Below are 27,252 nucleotides of genomic sequence, written 5' to 3' on the forward strand. Positions count from 1 at the left end.
TGGTCTCCTAGGGGCCACACAGATGCACAGACTGGGTGTGTGTTGGACTCTGGATGGGGAAGCAGCCCCACTCAGGACTGGATGTGGTACCCAGCCTCTCTGCCCATCAGGGGAGAATAGGCCCTTCTATCTGCTTGGCAGCTCTGGCACTGAGAAATTGCCCATAATCACCCAGATAGCAGACTTTTGTCATCCTAACTGCGAGTGGGAAACAGAAGGAAGGTGGATTCATGTTGGGTAAACTACCATCGGATAATGGTTGTTCGAACAATATCCGGCTCTGGAGCGAGAATCTATCAAAACATATTGATCCTGGAACAAGAGAATTGGGTATGGCATGCGGAGCGCCTTTGTTTCTGAAAAGTGTTAGCTTCACAGAGACTGTACTGACAGCATTAATATATTAGATGGTGACTGTTGAGAGCCGCCTGCTGAGGCTCAGACTGTAACTGCTGCCTGCTCGAGATGCTTTCCTTTTGTGTTTATTTCTTATCTATTACAAAAACAGTGGCTCTGACCAGCCAGGGTGTCTGTAATCAGAAAAGTGCTTTTAATTAGCTCATTCTTCATCTCCACTTACAGCAGATTGACTCTTTCACTGGGGATTTCTCACCCTACAAACCTGCCCAACAAAACTGAATGACTTTCCTCCTCTCATGTTTCCTCTTGTGTTTATCCTGATGAGGATTGACTGTCATTGAGTAACACTGAGTGCAGGGAGAATGGCCTTATTAAAGAGGGTGGAGGAAACCTGACGCTGTGTGCGTGCGTGCGTGCGTGTGTGTGTGTGTGTGCGTGTGTGTGTGTGTGTGTGTGTGTGTGTGTGCGTGTGCGTGTATGTGTTGAGCGGTGACATTGAGCAACACTAATGAGATAGATGTTCATTAAACATCCCAGAGCCACCAGGCCAATAAATCCAATCAGATAGGACAATGCCTGATTGAGCTATTAACAGGGCTGCAGGCTTGGGCTCTTTGCTCCCCTGCTTGTTTTGACAAGGCCTGTATTGTGAGCTCATTAGTGCTGCAGCTTGATTACATTTGATGTGTGGTGACAAAATACTTTTCACATTTTAGCTGAAAATGATTCACGCTGCAGCATTCAGTGAGGGTGTTTTAAGTTTTTGTTCCATTCACCACATGCTCTGAAAGAACACTGAAACTGTCATGCAAACACCTTATTCTTACTCTCATTATGGCTGTGATCAGAGTATATGTAGCTTAATTAACAGAGCTGAGTTTAGGCCCTTGCAGACTAAGTCTGTATTTTTTGTACGCGCTTTTATTCAAACTTTCATCCGATAAAAACAGTTGCACAGAAACCTTACACACTGAGTACGATGTGTTTTACTGCTCTATTCGTTGCAAAAATTTATAAGACAAAATTGAGTTTTCAAGTAGTAACGATGACTGCCATCCAATCCTGAGGAGGCGTCCAGAGCAATGAGAATTTACCTGCCTATAAAAGAGCTCCCAGTCGTTTCCTGGTCTGTTTCAGGATGTCAGTGGTTCACCTTGCTATGCTGCTAGCAATGTTGCAATCACAAATTCAAAAGACGTTCACCAATTTCCACAATCCCACTGATCCTGAAGACCTGAACCTGAGGTCCTCTGTGAGGTCTTTAAATTCATGACAACATGTGGATGCAGAATTCTTTTTACTATATTATCAATTTGTTCTGTTCCACCATTTTTTTTTCTCCTACGGTTGTATCTCGCTTGAACTACGCTATACTGCCCATACGATCTCCGTTGGTATTGCTCCATTTCGTCTGTATCTGTGATGCTTTTAGAAAACGTGTAAAAATAGAGAGTACAGACAGAAGGCTCCAGCCATGTCCTTATACATATCTAACGTCAGGACATAAACGTGATTGACACAATGTTTGCATTTATATATTAAAAATGTTAATAATAATAATAATAAAAATAATAATAATAATAATTTCAGATGAAAAATACAGACTTAGTGTCCAAAGGCCTTTAATCGCCAATTTTTCAAATTGCTCTTAGTGTACTTAACTTAGTTTGGCTCCTTTGAATCACTCCACGTGTAGAGGCAGAAAAATATACGATGAAGGACCTCACACTAAGCACAACACGGAGACTGTGGACTATGTTGGAGCTGGGGTTTCAGTGATATACCGTGAAACTGTGGTATGAAAAATGACAATTAAACTGTGTACATTTGCTTTTCTATGATACTGAAAACAAATAAAATGCAACCAGATGGAGAATCTCACCTGCATGTGTGCATCTCCTTGTCCACCTTGACTGCCTGTCATACTGTATATGTATATGTATACGTCCACTAAAAAATGGTTTCAAGATTCAGTTTTGATAAAGTGTTTGCATAACCACAAAAACCTCTGTTTTTACTCCTTTAAGCATCATTGTGACTGATGATAATAATAATAATAATGATAATAATGATTGTGTAATACCTTATACCATGAAACTATGATATTCTCTGAGATCGTACCACGAAAATCTCATACCCCTGCAATTCTAGTCAGAGCGCTCATCATCAAAAAGAAGGATACTTATGGCAGTCAAAGAACGCAGCCCTCCCATGACTGACTTCTCCCAATTTGTCTAATCATTTATCATCATTACAGTGTCACTGGTGGATACAGTATGACACTGCTACAGCCAAACCAATCAGTGGATGTTGTTTAAAGCCCATAATAGGAATAGAAAGTGCTGAATATTTTGTATACCTTCCACACTGTTCCTGTATTAACCAACATAACTTTGAAATCAGAGGTCATTTGAGGGGGGATACGGACAGGAAAGGGAGGCATTATGACTTAACAGCTGTATTTTTACCTTCTAGGCATAAAATGTTTTGTCAAAATCCTCACTGGACTTGATATAAGTATTGTAACCTAATGTCTGGTGTCACCTGTGTCCCCTTCCTTATTCAATCCTCTGGGTGAAGAACAGGTGGCTGAAACCTAATGAGGCTGACAGCTCTCTGCCTCAGTCACATCAATTTTTCACAGTAATTTTTACAGTTCTTAAGTAAGAATAAGGTGGAGACACAATGGGCTATCAAAATAGTTAAAATCAATAAAAATGCAGTATGAATAACTGGACAAACAAATCAGGGGATGAATTGATTCTTTTTGGTCCTAAATAGCATCTTCAACTTCTTCAGCATACCTGACTGCTGCTTGAAAAGACTGGGTTCAAGAGTCCAAACCCTTTAACACTTTTTGTTACACTTTTATGCCAGTTTTCTTTTAATGAAATCCCCCCAGGCCTCTTGGCGCTTGACAAGAAGGAGGCTAACTTAATGTTTTTAGTTGACTATAGGTGTCACAACTTATGTAAATTTGAGTTATGTAGGGCATTTCAGCATTTTTCAAACTTCCATTATGCCTCCATCAAGATATTATCTTACTCAAAGTGTTCACATTATCACTGACTAAACAGACAGTGTTTCAGATCTCCTCACTCACCTGTGGACCCATTGGGTATCCTGGGTGGGACTGGCCCAGCTGACTCTGCTCAGAAGGACTGCTGCTGGTGTCAGACTGGACCGAACCGTCACGAGCTCCTGGGAAAGAAAAAGAGACAACAGAATCCACCTTAGATCAACACAGACACTGTAAGTAGATAAACACACAACACAGACTGCTCTGTGATATTACAACACAGAGTATCGTACGGCGCAGAGGAGGGCAGTTGGGAAAGGAGGGGAATTTGTATTTAAGTGCTTTATCAATAACCGCTGTAGCGCTGAATAAATTACCAACCAGTGGAGAGGCTCATTGATGGGGGATGATGCATACTGGCGGGTCCCCGATGGCCTAGATTACCGCTGAGAGATAGAGCTCCACCACAAACGCCGGGGCCATATTATTCAGCCATTTACATCGCCGAGTATCACTCATCTAAACCCACTCCCCCCTCCGCTCTGAGCCTGCAGCTACGAGACACAATTAGACCTGTTTGCTATGAGGGCAGAGTGGAGTGGAGCAGACAGGGACATGATAATAAGCTTGCTGATGGCTGCAGGGAAAACAAAGGACACCGACGATTGGATATCATAGCAATCCCCATCTCACAGAATCTCTCAGCAGTGCACAGAGTGTGGATGGCTCTGAAAGGTCAGGGAGGCTGCTTTGACCCTCACCCTTTGACCTCGATGATATCAAGATCACATGATGCCTCACTGTTGACACAAAGGCTTGCTGAGTGCAAAGACGAGTAAATCTTGCAGAAAGAACTGTCAGAAAGATTAAATGTCTCTTAGATGTCTTTCACCAAACCGACTGTCCAGAAGAAAAAAAAACCCACCTGACTAAAAATTACTTTGTTAAAATTTCTGGGACTATTCGTTTAAAAGAACTGAAAACTAAAAGCTGGAAGAATGTGAAGGGCACTTCAATTTTACTAAAGGAAGAATGGGCCAAAAACTTGAACAAAACAAAAGCCTTGTGAACATGGACAAATATCTAATACTGGTGTTGAAAAAGAAAAGACACTACGGTAACATTCAGGTTGATTTTCCAACAATAAAAGGGATTTTTGTGATTTCATAATAGAACTTTTTTTCAGAGATTTGAGAAGATGTTGGTACAGAAGATGAATGTCTTTTAAATAAAGAGGTGAAGGTGCAGTGCCATGGAAACCACATGTGGTGAAACTATGTCCCATTATAAACAAGGACCTCTGTTCCTTTACCAACATCTCACTGATTCATCTCATTCAGCTGCACCAATGGCAACTTCAGGATTCTAACATTACCCTTAACCTGTGTGAACATGCTGTCCTTGATCGACCTTCAAGCCGTTATCCAAAGTATTTAAGCCTTTTCTTTGGAGAATCTGGATTAAGTTTTCTTTTCTGTGCACTTTTTTTTTTTTGCTTATTATGGAGAAAGTGTCACTAGTACATCTTCGTCCTTAGATTTTCTACTCTGAGCTTCGAGTTTAAAATGCACACTTTTTTGTCTACTGAAAACATTGATTTTTTTTTTTTCTGAAACACCTCACAAAATTAGTTTAAAGGCCCCAAAAACCTATTTTCTCAATTGGCCTCTTATTACGAGTGATGGGGTCCTACATAAACTCAATATTTTCTGCCACAGTTACAACGGTTAACTTGAGGCAATTCTGTTTTTGTTTCATTGTTTTGTCTGTGCTCTCACCGGTTAGTAGTGGGCGGGGCTCAGTTGGAAAAACGTGATGTCATATCCTTCTACTGTATGTAATGTTGTAGTGCTCCAGATCGGTCTTGGTCTCGAGACCGGTGTCAAGACCACTATTTGAAGGTTTCAGTCTCGTCTCAAATTCGACCACATGTTTACTGGGCCTCGTCTTGGTCTCTAACAGAGGACTCAGGATTTTAAGACCGGTCAAACCCACAACTGGGGGGATATCACTAAACTTCCTGTGCAAAAAGGGAGAGTTGAGTAAAGATGGTTGAGCTGATTTCAGCTCCTTCGTGTTTGTATTTGTTTGCTCATAGAAAACAAAGGAAACTCCCACTTATAAGATTCACCTCTGTAATGGCTTCTAATTATTTTATCATCACATTTCTCATAGTTCACTTATACATACACACAAATATATAAATGGCAATCATTTATTTATTTTATTACATTTGTTTTCTGTGGGTGTTTTTATGGGAATGTAGATCTTTCAGATGCCTATGATTGAAATGTTCTATATCTAAGTGTATCATGCAGTATGGGGCTCGTACTGGTCTGGTCTTGGTCTTATCTCAGTCTCGATACACTCTGGTTGTGGTCAGGACTTGGTCTCAGTTTAGGTGGTACTGATTACAACACTGCTTAATGCACCAATCAGGATTCAGCAACATCTGACTTAAAATTTGGTGATTGCAGGTGGGTTTTTGCTTGTGTTGCAAGGTAAGTTTTTCAGTGGAATTCCTGCAATAAATATCAGAACTTTATTTGCTGCTCATTTAATAATAGGGTTCAAAAAAAAGTTTTCAGTGGCTTTAAAAATCCAATTATTTCATTAATACTAGCATAAATCTTGCTGTTCCAGAGTGAAACACAGATTTGAGACATGTTCATTTTCAAAAAACATACATTTCAGTAATACACTGGAAGTTTTATTAATGAAGAGTTATTAATGAAGTGCACAAAAAGTGAATAAAGCAATTTTATTCAATTCTCTCAAAAAACACGATTGAACTTCTCCTCTTTGGTTGATATTTCAAACTTAAGGGCTTTATTACATACAGATAAATGCCTGCAACCTCTACCAGTTAGTTTTTAAGTAAATTTACAAGCACAATAAAATCTGGTCTTAAGTTTGTTTTTTTTTTTTAAGAACACCAATATGAGCATCTCACAGAAAGGTCATGTGCCATCTCTAACTCAATGAGCATGGCTCTGTTTTAAATGTATGAAACAAAAGCCCTCACAAAAAGTTCATAAAATATCTTTTTAAATGTAACCTCTCCTTCATACAACAGCTATTCTCTTCAATAAGGTGGATTTTGTAGATGAAGTCAAGCTAACTATATAACATCATTAAACCACACAATGCTGGCACTGAATTAAACAACGGGTGACACTTTCTATGAAGGTCATGTCTATAATGCATTATAACCACATACATGCGATACTATAATGCATTTATAGGGCTCTATATAAACTCTATAAATGTTTATAATCACGAATCACAACTTACAACAAGGTTGATAAAGAATTATAAGTGCTGGACATTATGTATTAGAAGTTCAGCATTCATAATGCTTTATATCGCCATGACAATGTGACCACACTGTTTGAAAGAAGAATCCTGGGTTACACAGCACATCATAACTACCATAACTTTAGCCAGTTATACAGACACATAGGCCCTGTCCAAATACCCGCACTTGCAAAGTGCACTTGCCAAAAGTGCAGTTAGGGGTGTAAGTGCGCAAGGGACCGACGCTGTTTAAAAAGGAGAATTGGGACAGTTGTGTACACGTCGCTTCCGTTTGGGTCCAGCTGGTCCGTCTCCTAGGAGAAGAAACATGGCGTTAGAGGAAATAACATTGTTCGCAGCACTGCTGCTGCAAATGATAAATAGATACAATCAGCGAATGATGAGGAGGATTAGGAGCCGCAGGAGAAGGCGGCATCTACATCAGATCCAAGTATTGATGCTGACGCCCAACCAACAGATAAATTAAATTAAATTTTACTCTTGAATTTACCTGTTAATAATGCATATATTAGCTGTAACGTCTTTTTTTTTACTCTACCGTTAACGTAGCCTAGACTACCGTTATTCCTATTAAAACGTTTTTTTGGATAAATTGTGGTAAATTGTGATATAAAATAAACTATAAAGACATACGGTAATAAAAATAATAATAATTAAAGACACAATCAAAACTGTAAAGTGACGTGGACTGTCATACAAACCTCCAGTCAACTGTAAACTGTATATTATTTCATTATTAACGCCCTGTCATGTATTATTAAGTCCACACAGCGTGTTGTTTGACGTTATGTTCCTCTAATGGTTGTTGTCAGTCGGAGTTAACGGCTTGCGTTTTACCGGCCAGCTGTGCAGTGTTAGGCGTCATGACGCGACACACTGAGGATTCTGGGTAAAATCCTTCAGTGAAGTGATGTCTGATGCGCACTTTCGGAAGGGGTGCATTAAGGGCGCAGGTTTGCACCCCTTGACAACAACAGAAGACAATTGGGACACCCTATACACTTGCACCCCTTAGCGGGAGCACGCAATTAAGGGGCACAAGGGCGCAAGTGCGGGTATTTGGACAGGGCCATAGACAACTGCTCCCTCATATCATAACAGATTATAAGTTATATATATATATAAGTTTATATATAAGTCTCTGAAATGGAATCGTGTTTTAGAAACATCAAAATTACATTATAGCATGACACTGAGCTTCAAAGTAGGGATGCACTGATTTTAAAAGTCTGGTCAAATTCCAATGTTTAAAGTAACAATTTGGCAAATAATTGATGTTCTTATACTGTTGTTTATTTTGTTTTTGTTATTATTTATTCCACCCTTTTTGCCAGGAAAACAAAAAGCACTCTTTGAATGAGCACAAATTCAATCACACAAAAAACAACCTTTAAAATATCTTTAAAAAAAACTTTTTACTATGGATAATATATTATAATTCCCTGTGAAAACATAAACAAATTTATCCTTCAAACAGCTGTATCTATTCAAGTTTCTGGCTACTTGCCATGTTGTAACACAACAGAAAGATCACAGAGCCCAACAGTCATTGTATTCCTCTTGTACCTGCTCATTAATTTAACTTTGAGGCCGTCAGTCTCAAGCTCTGCTTTAGCCTGTGCAAAATTTATGTGACACAACAGAAAGACAGACATTGGCCACTGCCATCAGCGAATGTCATCCTATTCGCTGATAGGCTGATGGTAGGCAATAAGGCGAATAATGGCCAATAGCTCTGCTGATAAATCGGGTGCATTCCCAGCTTGTGGTGCTCAAAATAAATAGATAAATGAATAAAATGAAATACATTTTTTACTTTCTTTTTAAACCAGCAATGTCTCTGTCTAGAAACCATGACCCAAGAAAATCTACAGATCTTATTGTGAGCAGTTTAATGTAGGAACTATTTTCATTCTACGGAACTACATAGAAGAAAGTGTGCATCTACTGGTAGCTCACCGAGCATCACTGAGCTAGCTAGCATTACAACTCAACCAAGAACGACGCCATTAATGTTTACATCTTTAGATGTCACGAGCACATGCCTCTCATCATGAGTAGATGCACGCTTCCTTCCTATGGTTGGCGGTTGGAGGTTGGCGGTAGAAAGAATAATAGTACTATTAACAGTAGTAGTACTCCTACTAGTAGTAGTAATGGTACAAGACTGGGGTGGTAGTGGACACAGGACAGGTGTGAACATGCAACAGAGAGTGAAGCATGGTGTTGCTGTAAGTGGGCATGTTAAAATGAAAATACCAGAATCCCGATTCAAGGCTTTTATTCCCCATTGCAGAAAAGGTTGCAAATAGGTACCTCGCTTTTAACAATTCAGAACAGCACATAACCTAACATCATTAAACTGACAACAGGGCCACACAATACAGTATATTGTAAAAACATTTTTTGAGATTTTTTGAATAAGCTGAGACATTATCAGAGAATTCTTTTTTACTGGTGTCTTTTGAGCATAGGCGTAGGATTGGGTAGGGACGGTAGGGACACGTCCCTACCAATATTCAGCCCCTTCTGTATTGTCCCTACCAATATAAACACCGGCTGTCAGCGTCCGCTCAATATGGTACACAAAGGGTTAACAATCGTTGGTGTCTACCATACGTCCCGCCTCTAACCTCATATTGCTCATCGATTGGCTCTACCGTTATTTTGGTAAAGTGTGATTGGTCCTCCCCAGCACCGCTCTCTCCACTGACTTTGTGGGTGTGCGTCACCATACAGCTCACGGCAGTTCGCGAAGGAATGACACATGCACGCGCGTCACCGTTAGCGCTCCACAGCGGACTGCCGAGTGTGAACAGTGAGTTGGTTGGTTCAGTAAATAGGCTAAAAAAACACCTGTTGATGTTAGGCTAACTGAATGGCGTTCCTTGGCAACTCTTTGCTAGATAATGAGATGCTAACGAGCTAATACTAGCTGAGCTAAGTTTGGCAACTATTAGATCAATATTATATGCCTGAGAACATGAAATTCCACTTCACATGCTCCATCAGCAATCATAGATGTCATGTAGTGATGACACAGTTCAAATTAATGTTTGTAGTAAGATGACATGATAGAAACAGTCTCAATAGCCTAAATAAAGTGTAAACACTATAAATAATAGCTCCTTCATTGACAGTCTTCAGCATCCATGGTGTGTGAAGGAGAGACTTAGGAGAATAGAGATCCACTGCTCCCAGTAAAAACACCAACACTGAGTCATAGTTATGTAATAGATATTGGGTGTAAGTGCAACATTTTGCACACAGTTGTATTATAATGATTTTGGATCATTTACATTTTTATTGATTTATTTTATTTATGTTTATCATGATGAAGCTGACTAACTTGTGTGACATTATGGCTGTTCTTTAGCCTATATACATTCAGATGTTGTTTAATGAGTTACACAACTGTAAAACATACAGTATGTTTTCCTCAGGCTACAACAATCAAAATCTATGACTGTTGCATCTCAAATTGTCCCACTGTTCACATGTCTTGCATCAATATATTTTTTGGTCAGATGACAAGCAGTAAAGAGACTGGAGGAGATGGAGTAGGAGAGGCAGGAAGAGAGACAGAAGGAAATGGAAGAGAGACAGGAGGAGATAGAGGAGAGACAAGAACCTCACAGGTGAGATTGAATCATGAAGGATATATGTTGATAGTGAGATTCAGCATTGTGACTACGGGTAAGTAAAAATATTGATTCATGCATAATATATGTTTTTACCCAATATCAATATCAATTCGGATCACTGTTACCAACCCAACTGCAGACCGCAGGCTGGTACCGAAGTTAAGCCCCTTCGGAGTATACTGTTATTGTTATTATTATAGTTTACCCTGGGAAGCACATACGGGCAGATGTGGTAAAGTTATCAGTGTATATTCATGTAACTGATAACATTAGAGAATACATTAACTAAGACATTCTTGTATTTAGTGTAGATATCTAAATATGCATTATAAAGCAGTGATCAGTTTCACATGATGTGAAATTGCATTAAAAAATCATCAACGTACAGGTCACTGCTATGGAGCACTTTTATGTCCCTGCCAATGTGAAAATCAAACCTACGCCCTTGCTTTTGAGTTCAATTTGTTCAAGAAAGTTGGAAGTAATCATTTTTTTCAATTTTCTAATTAATTCAACAAGCAATTTGCTTTATTTTAGCACAATACTGAAAGCAGCAGAAAACAGCTGAGTACACTTTAGTATCGTTTTTTTTTATTGCAAGTTATGTTGTTATCCCAATATTCAACATCATCGAATATTTTCCTGATATTATGCACCCCTTACCAATAGCATGGGATCTGTGACTCATGCCCTGCCAGTATTCCAAATCAATCAGGCTTGATAATCAAAGAGTTACAGTAGTTTTAAAGAGCTGGGTAAACCAGCTTGATTATCTTTGATAATCAAAGAGTTACAGTAGTTTTAAAGAGCTGGGTAAACCAGGACTTCTCAAAACAAGATGGTGCATCTTAAGGAGTTTATTCTAATACAGTGTAATAAATTTCTATATATACTTTAAACCTTGTTTAAGTTGTCATGCATGATAATAACCATTAACAGTTTCATAATGCCTTATATCTAATCATTATAATGTCTCATGAATGTGCTTATAACAGATTGCACACATGACCTTCAAAAAAAGAAAGTGAAATGCAATCACAATTCCACTATTAGATTGATTTTCTTACATGGAATATTGCAGCTTTTCAATAAAAATAAAGCCCTGATGTATCGTGTCGTTTTTTTTCATGAACAGGATGAATAGGCTTTTTCTTGTTAAACATACAGTGCATGCGGTGGTTTCTAGTCCTTGTATAAAAGCTTCATACAAAGCGCACTATTGAATAGCCTTGCCAGAAAGATCTCATTGCCTGTCAAGTATATTTATGCATTACATTTTAAACTCCCCTCCGCCAACTAAAATCATTTCATCTTTACATAAAATCCAAATAATTGGTGAGTGGCATGACCTAACAAACCTCAAGCATTTGATGGCGGATGTAAAAGCCCAAGGGGGAGCCTGCTTTTCTAACTGGTTTCTACCTCTGGCTGGCTGGCTGGCCCTGCTCCTCGATGAAGGTCCACATCCTCTCGCTTATCAACCTCGCAACGTAGTGGATATTTTGACAAGCCAGTCTCTTTTCACCAATTATTTCACCCATTATGGATCACGCTGTGCACAGCCCCACCCTGTGCACTCAGTATCCGGAATTAAGATCAATCTGAACATACAGGAGAGACTTTGTGGCTGTATTAGAGTCGATATAAAGCGACAGACAAAGTAAAATATCATCATAATCTGCCGTATAATTTCACATTTATTTTGGAGGGTGGATATTATGAGGCTGTGATGTTTTTACTGGATTTCATTAGCGGTATTGTCTCTACCCACTTTGGATGTGATCAAATTAAAGCCTTCCAGTGTGATTTTCATTTACAGCAACTCAAACTTCACACCCATCTCAAAGGCAATTCTCTAAATGCAGCTGCCACACTGTGATAGTATATGTTCAGTGGGTTTATTCCATAATAAACCCAGCAGAGCTACTTTACAACTTTTACACCTGTGAAATATCTAGTCACATCATAGCAAAGCCAATTAGCTAAATGAAGATATTCAGCCATAATGAAGGAATGAGACTTTACAGCATCATCAGTAAGCTCCAAACTGTTTGGCTCATGACAGTAGTTAAGATATTGGTTGTGAATAATGTATTCTATCTGATAAACAGTGTGGGAGACTTACTGAAAAACGATTCCTTGATGCCTTCATTTCACAATAACTTAGAAAGCTTCATCCCCTTGCAAATATTTGTAACGTTAACACGTTTATCGCAGGGGAAAAGATCGATAATAAATAAATACACATGCACATCTTTCCCCAAAGGATTTGTGTAATTTCTTTAACTAAATTAAATAGCTGACAGGAGAAATGCCAAGGGAGTCAGTCTTCAATTCTTTTTTATTACCAAAATCTTTGTACATGTTTTGCTTTTCTTTTCTTTATCAGAAAAATCTACTTATCCTATGTGATATGGAGATTAATACTATATGGGGGGGGGCAAAAAATATCTTGATGAAACGGTTACTAAAAAATATCTTGATGAAACGGTTACTAAAAAGAAAGTCCTTTGATGCCGTGATTATACACAGGTTACACAATGGGTAAAATGGAATGAATGGATGTATTGATGTGAGGAGAGATGAAAGAAAAGGCCAAACGGATGAAAGAACAGGCGATGCACATTCAACATAGCTTTACATTTATCTGGGACATTCAGGCTTCATCTTTGTGAGCGGTTTAACTGCCGATGTAACAGTACAAGTGCCCTTAAATCAAAACTCTTTAGTCCTCAAATGTACCATTATGTAAGTTTTTCACAGCCTTGACCAAAAAGAAGAGGACGAATTTAATTACATGAATCAAGTCTTTTTAATTCCAAACTCATACTGACAATGACATGATATTTTCAGTAAAAAGTGAAATAATTTTATTTATTACAGGGCAGAGAGTGCAATTTGATGTGACTTATGTCATGGAAATATTGCCAATATCCACCACTATATAAATTCTGTATTATTGATCACCAAAGTGGCCACTGGAGAGCGACTTTCAATACCACACAACGCAGAAGGTCTCTATGTGTGTGCGTGTGTTGGGTGGTTGAGCAGGGGTGGGGGCATAGAATCATATTTATTTGACTTCGTTCGGCCTGTCTTAATGCAGGGTGCCCCAAGGACTACACCACAAAACAATTAGCCTGGATTTCATAAAGCAATCAGCATGCCACCTTGTCTAATGCAACCGCTTCATACATTGACAGTCTGAATAAAATGGGTGTTATTGAAAGCTTTGTGTTCATGTTAGCTTTCGCCTCAAAGCATTCATGAATCAATTTTTGCCCATAAAAGAAGCTTTAACACTTAAGCTATTTTAGTGGAAATGCATTATGTAAGTTGTCAAATGTACGAGAGAGGCCGGGTAACGATTCAGGCTATTCAGAACGAACAGCCAACCCCCATTTTTATAATGGTCCTTTTGAAAATGTCTGGCTGAGTGCATGTGTTTGCTATTAAGATGGTGTCAATCATTTTGCCACTGAAATCTAATCCATGGAAAATAATTTCACATGTGAACACATTTAAAAAGACTGAAGATTAAGGAATAATTACTTTCTTAATTGTTATGATAAATTGAATTATTGAAGTAGAGATAATCATAGCATAAAAACATGCAAAATAGCAATATGATGATGATGATCATCATCGACTGTGTTGTGCTGTTGATTGAGAGCGTTTGTTGGACAGCGATCTGTGAGCTGTTGGAGCGTAAAGGATGGGCCCAGATAAACAACAAACCACATCATACACAAGCTTTAATTCCATCAATACACACCCAATTGTCCCAGATTGTTTGACCATTGATTTTGTTAATACCGCTTGGAAAGTTGATGTGGCGTTGCGGAGAGAGCTGAGAGAGAAACAAATGTGGAGCGACAACTCATTTCACTTTCCTTTTTCTATCTAAAGCAGCCTGGCACAAAGTCCACAAAGTAATGTTACATACAAAGGCCTTGTCTGCGGGTTGGGGTGTAACCAAATCTAAGTAATGGCATTACGTATTTAAAATACAAAATATGAGTGACTCTATTTCCGTTACAGTCACAATTAGTGGTATTGTGAATACAGTTGCTGTCTTCAAATTAGATTACTTGAAGGCTTTTGAAAGCTTATTTGCTCAGTGTCCTAGCTGAATGCCACGTAAGCAAACATCAGTGCGACTGCATTGTTTTCTGCTGGAATGATTCAAGTGGCTGCGAGCAACGTTGTTTTAAGCTGAACTTTTGTCAGACACCCTGTTTCTTTATTTATTCATCTCTGCTGCTTGCTTTGTAAGATGCACAATAAACAAGGAACAGCTGATTTGTTAGGTTGAAATGAGTGGTATCTACAGAGCATCTTCTCATTTCACTACAAAAACCTAAATAAGGAGGCAGCTGGCTGGAGGGAGATAGCCAAGGAGCTTAAAGTTTCTGGTAAATAACCATCGCTAATAAAAACCTATTGGCTATTTTAGCCCTGTCTCGTGGAAATTACATTCTACTAATTTGAAAATGGAAATACATTTTAAAGGAGACACAATACCAAGGAAATTAATATACCTGGCAAGTCACAAAAAATGTTGATACCAGCGAAATGTTCAATGACAATGTATTTCAGTTGTTTTCCCCAGAAATACGCAATCTGTAACACACTATCCACTTGCAGTGACTACGCTATTTTTTTTTGTATTACCTTTTTTAATTAACAATTAACCAAAATCATGGTCTTTCCCTAACCTTAACCAAAGTGCTTCTGTTGCCTAAACCTTAGACTGGAGTCTGGACGCCAACCTGAAATTCAGGTGTCAATGTCCTGCAGTTTGTACACTCGCCATTTTCCCCAACCACCTCCTTATGAAGCCCACGCTGCACATGAATGTAGTCTATTGTTACCTGAAAGAAACGCTCTCTGAATACAACCTAGACAGTGATTACGTTGCCACAAAAATGTAATTAAGACATCAATTTAGCAACATACAAACTTAGTTTCCAGGACACAGGCTTGCTATATTGTATGTCACTTTCAGTAAATATCACAATATAAAACGTGTTTTCTATTTAAAACGTAAACGTAGCAAGATCGGAGTTACTTGCACATCTTTTAAGTGACTATGTCTCCCATGAAGCGCACAGCAGCTAAGTAGCCTATGTGCATATTTCATGGATTCATGGTGGACAGAAAACAATGCTCACTTGCTGTTGACATGGTGTAAAATTCAAATGAGAATGCATTTCCCAAAAACAAATTTTTTTAAACAACAAAAAAAGGTAGTGTACTGTGCACATGCCACATGACGTCTGCAGAGGAGAAGCAAAGCCAGGACACTGTTGCGTATTTCTGGCATGGAAATATAACCCCCAGAAAAATGAGCACAGCAAGACAATCCTGAAGTATTTCAAAAGTAATCCAAAGGATTTAGAATACTTTACTTAGTTTGAGTAATCTACTGGAATACTTTACAAATTACATTTTGGAGCTTGGATTCAGTAATCTGTAGTGGAATACATTTTAAAAGTAACACTCACACTGTACAAGGCATGGTGCTGTATGAAAGAGAGCAGCCTACAATATGCAGTGCTGGCTTTATAGTGATTTACTTAACTCCTTGTAGAATGCATGAGAGCCAAAATCACCAGTGATTTAGCTCAGTGTTTCATTACTCCCACCAAAGCCCTCAACAATAACACAGGGCATAATCTGCTGCCAATAACTCCAGGTGCTCTTAGTCAGATGGCTCCCTCTGGACCGGCAGGGAAGTAATACTCTGTTTAGAGGCTGGGGTGGAGAAGCTGCTAAGGATAGGTCAATAGTGTTTCTGGGGATAGAAAATCACCAGAGACGGACTTTTGAGTGGCTGCCTGTAACACTATTAGCTACATTATGGCTACTGCTGCAGCTAGGAGAGCTGTCATTTCCTTAATTAAGAGCCCAGCGCAGGGCAAGAGGGAGAAGAGGCCACGGCACTCTCTCCGGGCCTCTAACATTAAAGCATGATTCCTCATCGCACAAGGGTGGAGACCTTACAGGGGAGAAAAAAAATCTATCTCATTCATTATTCTGGCATAAAGTGGAATTATGGAGTTAAGGAATTACATAGGAGGTGGTGCCGTGGAGTGTGCCGAACAGAAAGGATTTTACACCTCAGCAGTTGTGACTATTTCTGACGTGACTGTTAAGCCACGAGCAACAGAGGGAAGACTCAGAGGACAGACAGAAGAAGACGAAATGGATGCGATAGTGTAATAGATGTCTCCGCTGGCTGGAGGTTCTGAATGTAAACACCAGAAAATACACACTTCAGGTTGTAGAAGTAAGCCCCTGGTGAATGGGTGGAGAATCTGCATGCAAACGATGCTTAAAGCAGTAAGGACCCTGTGCCCCAACACTTAGGCTCTCACTCGTGGCCGCAGGTCTTCACCGAAAGGCTCTCTGGTATGAGAGTGCTCTGCTCCAGCTCTTACCTGTCTCTCCCTTGATGCTGGAGTGGAGATGGAAGCAGCACAGGCACAAGAGGGACCAGAGGGAGGTAAATTGGTGAGAAGAGGCAATGCCCATTTCAAAGGTCAAGAAGGAGAGATGGTGTGATGGAGAGAGGAGGATGGAGAAGGGGAGAGGAAAGGGGAGGGAAGAAGAGGGCTTTTGTGTTGCATCTTCACAGGGGGACTTGGGACACTTTGCACATGAGCATCATCTGTTATGGAGCATCCTCCTCATTCCCAAAGCAATGTCAACCTGATTAGCTCAGGGTTGAAAGAGGCAAATAACAATCCAAATTATTCTTCATCCTTTTACAGGCATCAGCAAAGGAGGGTATGCTGAGATGAAGACTAGCTTTAGAGAGCTGTAAGCCTTTTAGGAGATGCCTGCTTCACTATTGCTCCTCCTCCTAAATTACTTAAATGATATTTGCTGTAAATAGGATTCTGCTGCTGCCAGCCTGCAACCCTGTGCTGAATAAAGGCCTTCCTCTCACTCTGTGTCATAAATCTTTGTCCTTACTTTGTGTAGAAACCTGGGGTTCTTACGACTAAAGTTGAAATGATTACCAGTCAGTTAATTAATCAATAGAAAATGTATCTATTTTTAAAAATAAGTTCATTTTTCTGGAAAAATTCCCAAAATGTTTTGATTCATGCTTCTCTGATATGAGCATATGCTGCTTTTCTTTGTTTTATATCATGTAAGGTAAATATATTTGGGTTATGGACTGTTGGTTGGACAAAACAAGACTTCTGAAGACTAGAGTTGCAGCAGTAAACTGTAAACCATGGTATGAAAATTGACAGTTAACATACCATGTACATTTGCTGACGGTGAACTCACTTGCGCATTCAAATCTTTTTTCCTCCTCAACTGTCCGTCAGACTTTTAACACATACTTCCATTTAAACAAATGTTTCAAGTGTTCATTATTACAAATAATTTGTTCAACCTTGTTTTCATTCCTTTAAGCGTCATTGTGACTGATGATAATAATAATAATAATAATAATTGTGTAATACCATAAACATTGAAACCGTGATATTTTTTGAGACACTTATCGTACTATGAAAATCTCATAGCATTGCAACCCTGCTGAAGACATCATCTTGAGGATTTGAAAATGTTCACTATTTTCTTTTTTGCATTTATAATGTTTAAATGATTAACTGAGAAAATAATAGGAAGATTTAAAATAATGAAAATAATAAATAACTGCAGCCCAACTTGGGATTTCAAGAAAATAAAGAGTAACAAAATCTAATTGCCAAAGCTCCAAAGTTAAAAAATTATGTGAAAATGAAAATTTCTTATCAATAATTTTGAAATGTTGCATCAATCAACAGATAATTAATCAAAAACAATATTTACAGTTGAATAACCATTTGAAGTTGTAATTAGGCAAAAATGATTTGGTGATTTTTTTCTGTTTAAATCACTGCAAATAGGGCTGGGTGATATAGAGAAAGTAAAATATAAAATCACATATTTTTTTTTTACCACATACCTTGATATCAATATTGCAATGACTATGATTGATGATGCTTTCAAAAAATATTTACACAATGATATTTTTGATAAATAATCATGACTAAAGTGGATATAACAACAGTCTGTCTATAATGCAGCCTCTAAAACCAGGTAAAGCAACACTTGTGATATTACAATATCCAAAATCTAAGATGATATCTAGTCTCATATTATGATTAGGAATGTTTCTAACAACTTACTTCCCTGATGTTTAGCAAAAGTTTAAACTAAGATTGGTCAACTAGTCTAAATGTGAGAAAAAACTATACACAACACAATAAAACACAATAAAACAGAGAAAACCGTCAATATTGAGCATAAATTCATCAATAAGGTTTAACATTGTCCAAAAATATATTGTGTATTAGAGCCATTTGAAATTGTTATTCACATTTTTCAATAACCAAATCGTATTTAAATGCAGTTGAAATGTGTAACACTTTGCACATTGCCCTACAAAACACGACAACAACTCACTAAATAAAAATTAACAAGCAACAGTTATTGAAAACAATATTCTTAAGGAAATTAACACGCCCAGTTATTACAATGACATTTTCACCAGGTAAATGCAATCCCATAAAATAATAATCATTTTACTAAAAAGTTACCTGACATACTATTTTGGTGCCAACTGCTGGCGGTAGAAATGTTTAATTGACTAGTCGACTAATCGCATGCATCCTTAATCACGGTATCAATGTTGTATCGATACATGGTCCAGCTCTTACTGCAAATTATATATCTTTTAGTTTTGTACTGTTCTTATGTCTGGAAAGTGTAAATTATATATAATTACCTGATTAATTGATTATAAAAAATAATAATTTATTACAGCTGATCTTCAAACTACAATCATGTTAAAAACAGCATCTTTTGGATTGTTGTTCATCCTGCGTTGTGTCTGGTCAGCTGCAGGACATTTAGAAGTAGCCAGTGGGGTGTGAGGACAGTCCGGGGCGGAGTGTGTGTGTTTGTGCGTGTGTTCATGGGGGGCTAGACACCCACATGTCATGCCTGACACATCAGCCTGGGCCCCCCAGGCTATCCGGCACTAATGCTGCCTATGTCCCACTTTCTACCCCTTGCCCCCCAAAGCCTCCTCTCCTCCCCCCTCCCTTCTGTCATAGAGGTATAATAACAATGGATCACACCAGCGCTGCGGCACAGGCTCAATCACTATAGGATAACATCAGGTGATACAAGCCGCACAAGACTATATCTTACCTCCAGTGAACCTGAGCTAAACGGAGTTTATCTAGAAATGAGTTTATCTGGAAAAAGTCCTGTATTAGTTGTTACTGTATTCCCGTGTTGTAGTGATATTTACAGAGCTGAGTGGGTAAAGGTGGAAACAAGCAAATAATCATGTAGCTAAAAGACACCCAGCCCACCCCATCACACCCCACCCCTCCCAGCACATTATTCTGGTGGTGCAGACAAATAGTGGAAGGAGGGACGTCTGGAAATAGTATTGCTTTGAAGCCCATAACTCTATTCTGGAGAAAAGAATCATCACAGTGTTATTCCACATCCTCAGATATAAAGGGAAAAAACATAATAACTTCTCGATAGCCTGGATCTCCACTGCTCTATACTAGCTCCCCCCCCTCCGCCCGCCCACACCCCTGCCTCATCCACCATACACCCACTTCTCCTGCCTCAATCTTTGGTTTCAAAGGAAACGAATCAGCCAGAAGGACAGAAGGTTATGCATTAGTACTGGTCATTGCTCAAAGAGCGAGCGTTATAAATAATAAAGGCTTGTGAAGGACACAAGGGCTGTGGGATGCATCTCTGGTTCACGCCACACAAGTCAAAGACAAGACTGTAATTTCTATTCCGAAAATGTGACCCTTGCAGCTTCAATTACATCTCAACAACACCAACCGTGTCCGTGCCAGGAGATGTGATGCCTCTTTGTTAGCTCTACATGAAAGCCTTATTGATATTGGTTATGGAGTGCATGCTACACAACATATAAGTTTTGTCGAAGATGATTTCCCAACTTAAAGACAGTGTATAACTAAAATAAATGCATATTGAAATTCAATTTATTTTCTCCACAGCCATCCACCTACAGGACTTGTGATGTGCTTTTGTTTTGGAATACTTTCTTGTCAAGGCAACAATAATCTTCTTAACTTTAAATATACAAAACAACAGGGAGAATTATATTGTCAGTTATTTTTTGAAGTTCTTTGTTTTGGTCAAAGTCATTTCTGCATAACCAAGCATCCGTGAAACCTGATGACCTTTACTGCTGTTTGCATCGAAAACAAGAAGTCCGCCTTGTGCTCATTCTCCCTATCCTCCATGCCATGCAGTGATTGTGTTGCTGTAGCCATGGGCACTGCGGGCACATTAGCAAATGTGTAACACCTGCTTTATAGGCATGCATTAAGCCTGTTTTCAAGTTTGCGCAGACAGCTGAAATCCCCATAATGAGATCCACCTCCTGGGGAGAGACTTGTTCTCCCTCGGTCTCCTTTATCCACTCTTATTTACTCAGCATGGCCCATTCAGCACTGGTTTGCACCACTTTATTACTTAACCTCACCACACAACATTACGAGGCTCTTTGCATCAGCAAGCAGCCTATCCCACCATGCATCCTGCTCACTAAGCTGATTACACAAAAATAATAAGAACTCGTGCCTCCAGCAGTGTGTGTATGTGCGTGTCTCTTTGAGTGTATACGTGTGTATGAATTTGCACGAAAGACAGTAGAATTGTCCCACAGCTACACTACATGGTAACACTGTGAGGCATGCACTAAATTTGTTAATATACAAAATTAGAGTATTCAGTTGTTAGAAATTATACAAAATGGTACGAAATCAAATCAAGTCAATCAAAGTCAAACTGAGACTTTTGATGGTTACTGCAAATGTAGAATTTAGAACTGAACAAAGACAAAGAAAACTGTGCAATGATTCAATACTTTTTCTGTGTTTTAAAGGTATTCTTGAAGCTGTCTCACCACTGTCAGTTTGGATTAATTCTATCTTTGAGTAGCTCCATCTTTTCCTATGTCTACCACATTATAAAACAACAATGTCCAACAATAGTACACTCAAACATTAAAAGCAAAGCAAAGAAAAACTGACATTTTTCACTTTCAGTAAGTTGAATTTGGTCACTTTTACATGAATATTAGATTAAAAAGGTGGAATTTCGGACAAAGCATGGTCAAACTCAAAATCTGTGACACACCCACTAAGTAAAAAAAAAAAAAAAAAAAAAGGGTTGATGAAACTTTGTATTGTAAAATTGATTTAAACAGGGTTTCTACAGCTTGAGGCAAATTAGATCTAAGAAAAAGAGCAGACATCAGTTACTATAGTTAGACAAGATTTCGACCAAATGTATATTCAATCATTAAAACAAGACTTTTTTTGTCTCCTGGCAGAGACGAGGGTAGAATTGAACTGGGAAATACCTGTCATTTAGATTTCTTGGCGATTTTGTTTTCCTCACTCAGCACGTGGGATTCCACTGTCTTGATTTCAATTGTGCCAAGTTTGTAAAATACGTGTGCATTGCCTTGTGCCAGTTGTCACAAAATCTTGTTTTGAAAGCCAGTTTTCCTACAATTTGCACTTCCCCATGCTGTCCTGGGTTCAGTAACAGCTAGCTAGCAGACAGTGGATCCATTGCTTAGCATTCTGGTTGTAAACAAAATATGAGTGTTGATTGTTCCTCTATCCTGATCTGCATGACATCAATGCAAAACACATTCTGTATTTTTTTTTTTTTTTTTTTTAAAGACATGTTACCAATTATTTTGAGATTTTACAATGCAAGGTCAGAAAGAAAAAAAAACAATTACTAAAGTCCTGCTTCCCATGTATTCGCATTTTAAGACTTTTGGAAGATTGATTTAAGACGTTTTAAAACCAATTAGGGACTTATTTTTAAATGAATGAATACAATGCCTTTTAAGACTTTTAAAGGATCTGTGGAAACCATGTTTAAAGCTCAGTTTAAGAAGTACTGCAACTTAACTAATAAGGCAACTCTATGTACTCCCCAAAAAGTCTTGTGTAAGTGACCGGGACATGAATAGCATAGATTGTCCAGATGAAATTAATTTCACCAATCCAGGACACAATCTCATTGTAATGGAAGTCAAATAAACCTGGAAATACATAAAAGAGAGAAGCAGCATTACGGCAGATGTTGCATTCGGTGTGGACTTTTTGTTCTGAATGACCTCCAATACCAGGAATCAATGAAAGATTCATTTTGCTCTTTTGGGGAGGGGGGTCTCTAGGTGACCTTTGTGAAAATGTTCCACCATTTTGGCAGAATCCGAATAAGTGCAGACCATTTCATGTAGACAGTAAGTGTATGAAATGAGTGCTCCTGTCGTTCCAGCCTGGCTCTCTTTGACAGCATGATGATAGAAGCGTCACATCCTTGGGAGAGTAAATGCAAACTGACAAGAGATGAGCCTTTGGTTGCTGAATATAATACGGAATTGTGCTCTGAGTGTCTTATTATCTTGTCTGTTGATGTCTGAAAGGGGGAGATTTGCTTGAGAAGAGAAGACAGAAACTGTACGCATCCAACACCATCCCGTCCTTTGAAAAAAAAATTGCTTGCCCTACTAACCACAGCTTTCCCACCTAATGTCCACTTCTACTTGGAATAAATACAAGGCGGCAGGATGTTTGTGGTGCCTCGTAGCCCCTGTTAGCTGAAGTGGAAGACTATTTGCACAGGCAAGCTTTTAGGAGGAGAACGACCCTTTCACCACTGCAGTAAGCATGTGGTGGGTGTAGAAGGTGGACAATTTACTGTAGACAAACATGACCGCTACTGTCATTGTCTCCAACTGACTTCTCGTTCTCATACTGGCACAAACTCTTATACATAGTATTAAGGCACTAAAGTCATACATCAACTCTGCAGGAAAGAAAAGTTTATGGCAAGCTCTACAAATATGAAAATACATATATGGCACATGTAATCGCAGCACAAAGTACACATGCAGCCATATCAGCGTTCAGTGATATTTCAAAACTGCTCAATATCAATATAATAACGTGTACATGAATGCACACTGCCAAACATTGGGGTTCAAGGTGGCAAGTTTATCACAACTTCTGTAACAAAAAGCCTCAGCGACAAGAGATGACTTGCAGGCTCACGACTCAATCATAAACTGTGTATGCATGTAAAAAAAGCATACTAAACTTAGTAAAGATGTGTTCAGTTTTAATGCATTTATGATATTTTTTCCATCTACACGTTAGATACAATACTACTTGAATTCTAGAAGAGCAAACTATGTCTTAACATGATTTGCATTTCCTTGAAACTGTTAAGTGTGTGCTCTTACTCTGTGCATGGGATAAGCGTGTTGGTTTGTGTGAAAATGTCACTCATGAAATTGGAGCACTGTATCAGAGAGATTATGCAAAATCACGGCCGTAAAACTGAACAAAGTTTTCATTTTTCTATACTCTGAAACTGAGGAATCCAAAGTATTCTTGCTTCTTTACCACAATGCAAGTCAGGGAGAAGAATCTTAATGTTGTGGCTTCTGCACCGTTCTGAACCACATAAAGAAAACCTCTGAATAATGTAAGGCCTGGTTTTAAGGCTCAATTCAGGGTTGTTTTCATATCAGTGGCTTCTTGTTGATAATACAACAGTGAGAATTGCAAACTTAATACAATCTCCCTGCAACCACGAGAGTTCAATGCAAACACGTACACAAGCAAATGCGGCTCAAATAATGGCAACATAAAATCCAAATGATGTACCAATAGGGCTGCGGCGATATACCGTGAACCGGTACTAAGGAATTGACAACCTACCATGTACATTTGCTAAGGTACAGTACTGAAAAAATGCAACCAGATGAAAAACTTCACCTGCACATCACACAGCTTTTCCCCCTTTTACACACACTTTCATTTAAAAACGTGGTTTCAGGTTTCAACTACATCATTCCTTTAAGGGTAATTTTAATTGATTATAATAACAGTAATTGTGTAATATGTATTCCGTGATATTTTCTCAGAGGATAATCATATCGTGAAAATCTCATACCGTTGCAACCACATGCACAAAATCTAGAAATCCTAATTGTTTAAACTGTTTGCTGTTATGAAATAGTTCAGCCACTCAAAGGGTCAATACACCTTCAGATGCCTCTCACTGTGTGGAAATGGTGCATCTCCAAAATGTCAACTTGTCAGGAATTAAGATAAACAGGATAGCTTTTACCTTTATGGCCTCATGTATTACGCTCAACTGCTTTAAGAGAGGTTTCATGGACCCGACTCAACACATAGCAGCTCATATAATCCATCATCTGCAGGTAAAACAAAGTTTCCAAAATGCTTACTTAAACTTCAACTTAACACCAAAGAAAACAAGGACACTTCCATCCTAATTTTAGGCTGAGAAAAAAAAATGTGAGTGACAAATCAAACATTTCCGTACTGTCTGGTAGCATTTAGAAAAAATGTATAAAAAGATGCTGAGTTTGTCTTCTTCAGCTCTCTCTTCTTCTTGCCTCCTGTCTTCCCCAGCAGTAACACAACTCCACGTCTCCGCCACGGTCCGTGCCTTTGCCTTTGACAGGTCATGTGGGCAGCGGTACCCAAACCAAGCCTGCCGCTGGCACAGCCCAGGGCTCCGCCACCGGGCAGCGAGAAACCATCCCCAAAAAAATTCTCACTGGGAGGCTCCGACCAGCCATCAGCAAACACCAAGCACAAAACACACAAACAAAATCTTAATTTATGGTTCAAGAAATACAACAAAACAATCTGTTTTTTTCCTGAGTAATTTCTCACTGATGAAGGCACGTCAGTAATGTAAAACTAAAAGAGCGTACAATATAGACAAATAGTGAAGCTTATAACAAGATTTAAGTGATTGTGCACATGAGAAAAAGAGAAGCAGAAAGTAGCAACTGAGCAGCAGGAGAGGACTCAGAGAGAGACTGATCAGAAACGAAGAAAGAGGGAGAGACTTGATGCTTATTAAACCAAATTGCAACACTTCTGAGACAAATCCTGCAGTACACAGTCCTTGTTTAGAAGACTCTCGCCTCGGGTTATTCTTGAAAAAAGGATTTAAAAGACAGCTGAACTCTCACTGATTAGGTTTGAGCGTAATATTTGGCTATCCCTCCTACAAATTCTTATTTTATTTTGTTCACAAATGTTTGGCAAGCTCATTATATAGGCAATATACTAAGCTCCCTGCCACTTCCCAGGAAACACACACACACACACACACACACACACACACACACACGCACACACACACACACACACACACACACACACACACACACACACACACACACACACATGCACAACATCCAGACATAGTCATATTCTATTAACAGCTCTCATTAAAATCTTGAGCAACAAAAAATATGCACTGTTTACCACAGTATAAATTTATAACCAGCAATAAAACAAATATGCCAACATCTCACACACATACACACTTAGACATGCATGTACAAAATAAATAAACACAAGCAAAAGAGACAAGATAGTTTGTATAAATATACAAAACAGAAACCAACATCTAAAGCCATTAGAGAGGGATTTTTGTCACCTTGCATCCATATAAAAAAATCAAATACTATAATAATAATAATAATAGCAATATTAAAGCCTAAATGATGATGATATATTCAGCAAATAAGCTCTTCATGTGAAGACCTTCAAATTTGTTTTGCACAATATTAAAAATGGATTAATATTATTAAATATTAAAAATATAAAAAAAATAGAAAAAATATTAAAATAAAAAATATTTAAAAAAAATATTAAAAAGAATATTAAAATATTTATATTTATATATTTATATTTATATATTTATTATATTAATATTAAAAAGAAGCTTATTGCTGAAATTAAGCAAATTTAAAAAAAAGTCTTAGAAATCATTTGTTTAGATGATATGAATACATTTAATAAATATCAAGGATGAGAGCACATTATTTACTTAAAATTAAATATATAAATTAAAGTGTCAATTCTGTAGCATTTTCCACAAGGACAAATCTGTTAAATCTACAGTTAATAGACACGGCAGTTTAATGTATATACAAAAACTCAGTTTGTAATTATTTCTAATTCCAATCATTATAAAATCTCTTTACTGAAAGCAGTTCTGAGCTAAAGAACTTTATAGCTACATCGCCCTTCTCATTACACCAAATAATTTGAAAGTTTGCTAAAATGGTAATTCATATCATTATGCTTATTGAGTCATAATGAGGCCCAATGATTGAATTAGTCCACACGATTGAAACTTATCATACTAAAAAACTCACACAGTGATTTGAAATAGAGTATGAACACTCAATTAATGAGATAACTGCAAAAATAATGAGGCATGCTGATATAGAAATTGGCTTATTTTGAAGGTAATTTGCAACTGAAGATGCCAAAAGACTAAAAATGACTTAATAAACTGAAAAATAAATAAATATAAGAAGAAACGTCTCTGCAATAAACTAGAAACAATACTATAATATCTGATGTGCTGGTGAGAAATATTATTTTTGACATTAAGTTTTTTTTATATTACTTAGTTATTATTTATCCACATTAGTTGCTATTTATTCTAACATTGAGATAAATATAACATTTTCACCGTCTGAATTCAGAAAAAAAGTTGGGATTGAAGCAAAATATCTTGACAGGGAAAATCTGATTTTTCAATTAAACTTTTCAATATATTTTATATTAAGGAGAGTCATGCAACAATGCTGCTATAAAATATACAGCAGTAATTAAGTATTAAACTTATCCACTGTTGCTTTTATTAAGTATTTAAGACAGACAATACAACAAAAGTGTACCGCCTCTTCAAAAGGAACATTTCTGCCTGTTGTATTGTCAATGCACTTTCAACTAACTAGACTGTTCCCTA

The 27,252-nt window shown here is 38.0% G+C and overlaps 1 protein-coding gene across 4 annotated transcripts in view; it reads right to left on the bottom strand.

Moving 5' to 3' along the window:
• pou6f2 (POU class 6 homeobox 2) overlaps positions 1-27,252 on the bottom strand; it is a 101,894-nt gene that overhangs the window by 65,555 nt on the left and 9,087 nt on the right. For all 4 annotated transcript variants that reach the window (XM_049564977.1, XM_049564974.1, XM_049564976.1 and 1 more), the window contains one exon: positions 3,464-3,561. In XM_049564977.1, coding sequence (XP_049420934.1) covers positions 3,464-3,561 — 98 coding nt within the window. The remainder of the gene's footprint in view (positions 1-3,463; positions 3,562-27,252) is intronic.

The sequence above is a fragment of the Epinephelus fuscoguttatus genome, linkage group LG21, assembly GCF_011397635.1.
Source record: "Epinephelus fuscoguttatus linkage group LG21, E.fuscoguttatus.final_Chr_v1".
Classification (NCBI taxonomy): domain Eukaryota; kingdom Metazoa; phylum Chordata; class Actinopteri; order Perciformes; family Serranidae; genus Epinephelus; species Epinephelus fuscoguttatus.